The sequence below is a fragment of the Lolium rigidum genome, chromosome 5 (genome assembly GCF_022539505.1).
Source record: "Lolium rigidum isolate FL_2022 chromosome 5, APGP_CSIRO_Lrig_0.1, whole genome shotgun sequence".
In the NCBI taxonomy this organism is placed as follows: Eukaryota; Viridiplantae; Streptophyta; class Magnoliopsida; order Poales; family Poaceae; genus Lolium; species Lolium rigidum.
The window spans coordinates 221560524-221562068 of NC_061512.1; the positions used below are offsets into that span (position 1 = coordinate 221560524).

Genomic DNA, 1545 nt, shown 5'->3' on the forward strand with positions numbered 1-1545 from the left:
GAAGCAAGCATTTCCTTATGCTCCTGCTTGGGGGCAAGCAGGATTTCAAGAGGAGGGGATTGTCAACGACCTGGACCCAGAAGCAGGCCCAAGAGAGGAACCAGGCCCAAGGAGAAGCAGGCCCAGGAGGGAGAAGAAGGCGCCAGCCTGGCTCACCACCGGCAGCTGGATTACGTGAGGACAAAGACAGTATTTAGGAAGGGTCGGGTCTTTCTTTTCGTTTAGGCTTGTAATTGGATTATGAACGGCGCTGCCGTGTGTGACTGGCTCGGGGGTGGTTGGGTGGATCGAGCCACCAAAATATTCTCTCCTGCGATTTGAATTGCAATAGATCTAGCCGACTCTTACAAGGTGTTTATTCACAGCAGTGCAGAGTTCATGATTAAAAACATTACCTCAATAAGATTCTCCAAGGTCATCTCCAATCTTATTTCAGATTTTTCCCCATCACGAACAGACAACTCCTTAGCAATTGCTATCTCCAATAGGGTGGTGCCGCTCTCCTCATTTCTTAGGAAGGGTATGCTAATCCATCTAAGAAAACCATATGGAAACAATTAGACATTCTTTTTATACACCTACAGACCATCTTAAACCCTTCTCAAACATGTTGAATAAAGATAACTTACAGGTTCTTTGTGAGGATCAATCCGTCAGTATCGATATTGTAGCCAGCTTGATCCAAAGAATTTTGAGAAACCAACCTTAACCTCTCCCCAGACTTAACCAGGAACTCATGGTCATTGCTTAAATCAGACACCCTAGGATTTATTACCTCGAAGCAGATATCAATTTTCGGGCCATCACGTGGTTCACAAAGATAATTGAAGATTTCTAATACCAAATTAAGGACAAACCGTGCACATTAAATAAATAGTTAAAGCAATCACATAAATTAAAGGATACCGAGGTCCACGGCATTCTCCATACCAGAGTTCAGTAGAAGAATGTACTCTTTCTCCTGTGAGAATTTTCAGAGCAGAAAAAATTATAGGAAGAAGTAATTGCAAATTAAATTTGAATCCAACAAAAAAAAAATACATTGACACTGAAGTGCCGCTTCACTTGTTCAAACAGAGTGAAAACTTCTCCTGGGTTGTACCTACAATATGAAAAAAGAGATTAGCTTCTTAACAATAACCAAAATTTTGTCCAATCAATAAAATTCAATAATATTAGAAATTTATTTGTTGGCTTGATTTTTTTTGCAAAAAAGGATATTGATGATACGGATAACAGCCAAACACTGTAGGGGTATATCCCAAACATGGGTACAGCTGTAAAAGCAAAAAACAAAAAACTCTATGTGCTCACGATTTATCCTAGGCACTGGAAGCAACTCTTTTTCTTCTACGTTAGAATCACCTTGTATAAAACATTCCAAAAATCATGTATCTACATATTACGAAGTTCACAAAATAACATTCTGGCAATATGTATAGCATCTACTGTTAGATAAAGTCTCTGTTGTATAAAAGCTATCATCTACACATTATCTACAATGTAACTCTTCGAATCACAACTAAGCACTAAATCATTTAGGAA

At 39.0% G+C, this 1545-nt stretch overlaps 1 protein-coding gene across 1 annotated transcript; it reads right to left on the reverse strand.

Annotated features, from left to right (window-relative positions):
• Positions 1 to 359: 359 nt before the first annotated feature.
• LOC124651701 lies at positions 360 to 1096 on the reverse strand. The gene is made up of 3 exons (XM_047190744.1): positions 907 to 1096; positions 630 to 834; positions 360 to 534 (listed from the first exon to the last, which is right to left on the reverse strand). The coding sequence occupies exons 1-3, from the start codon at positions 926 to 928 to the stop codon at positions 360 to 362; spliced, it is 402 nt and encodes a 133-aa protein (XP_047046700.1). The 5' UTR covers positions 929 to 1096.
• Positions 1097 to 1545: the final 449 nt, after the last annotated feature.

Bases quoted from the DNA above. Each gene is read 5' to 3' on its own strand.
- LOC124651701 (XM_047190744.1), bottom strand. From the start codon at position 928: ATGGAGAATGCCGTGGACCTCG. The intron at 835-906 runs GTATCCTTTAAT...ATTTGGTATTAG, and splicing joins GGAGAATGCCGTGGACCTCG to AAATCTTCAATTATCTTTGT. The intron at 535-629 runs GTAAGTTATCTT...TGGTTTTCTTAG, and splicing joins TTGATCCTCACAAAGAACCT to ATGGATTAGCATACCCTTCC.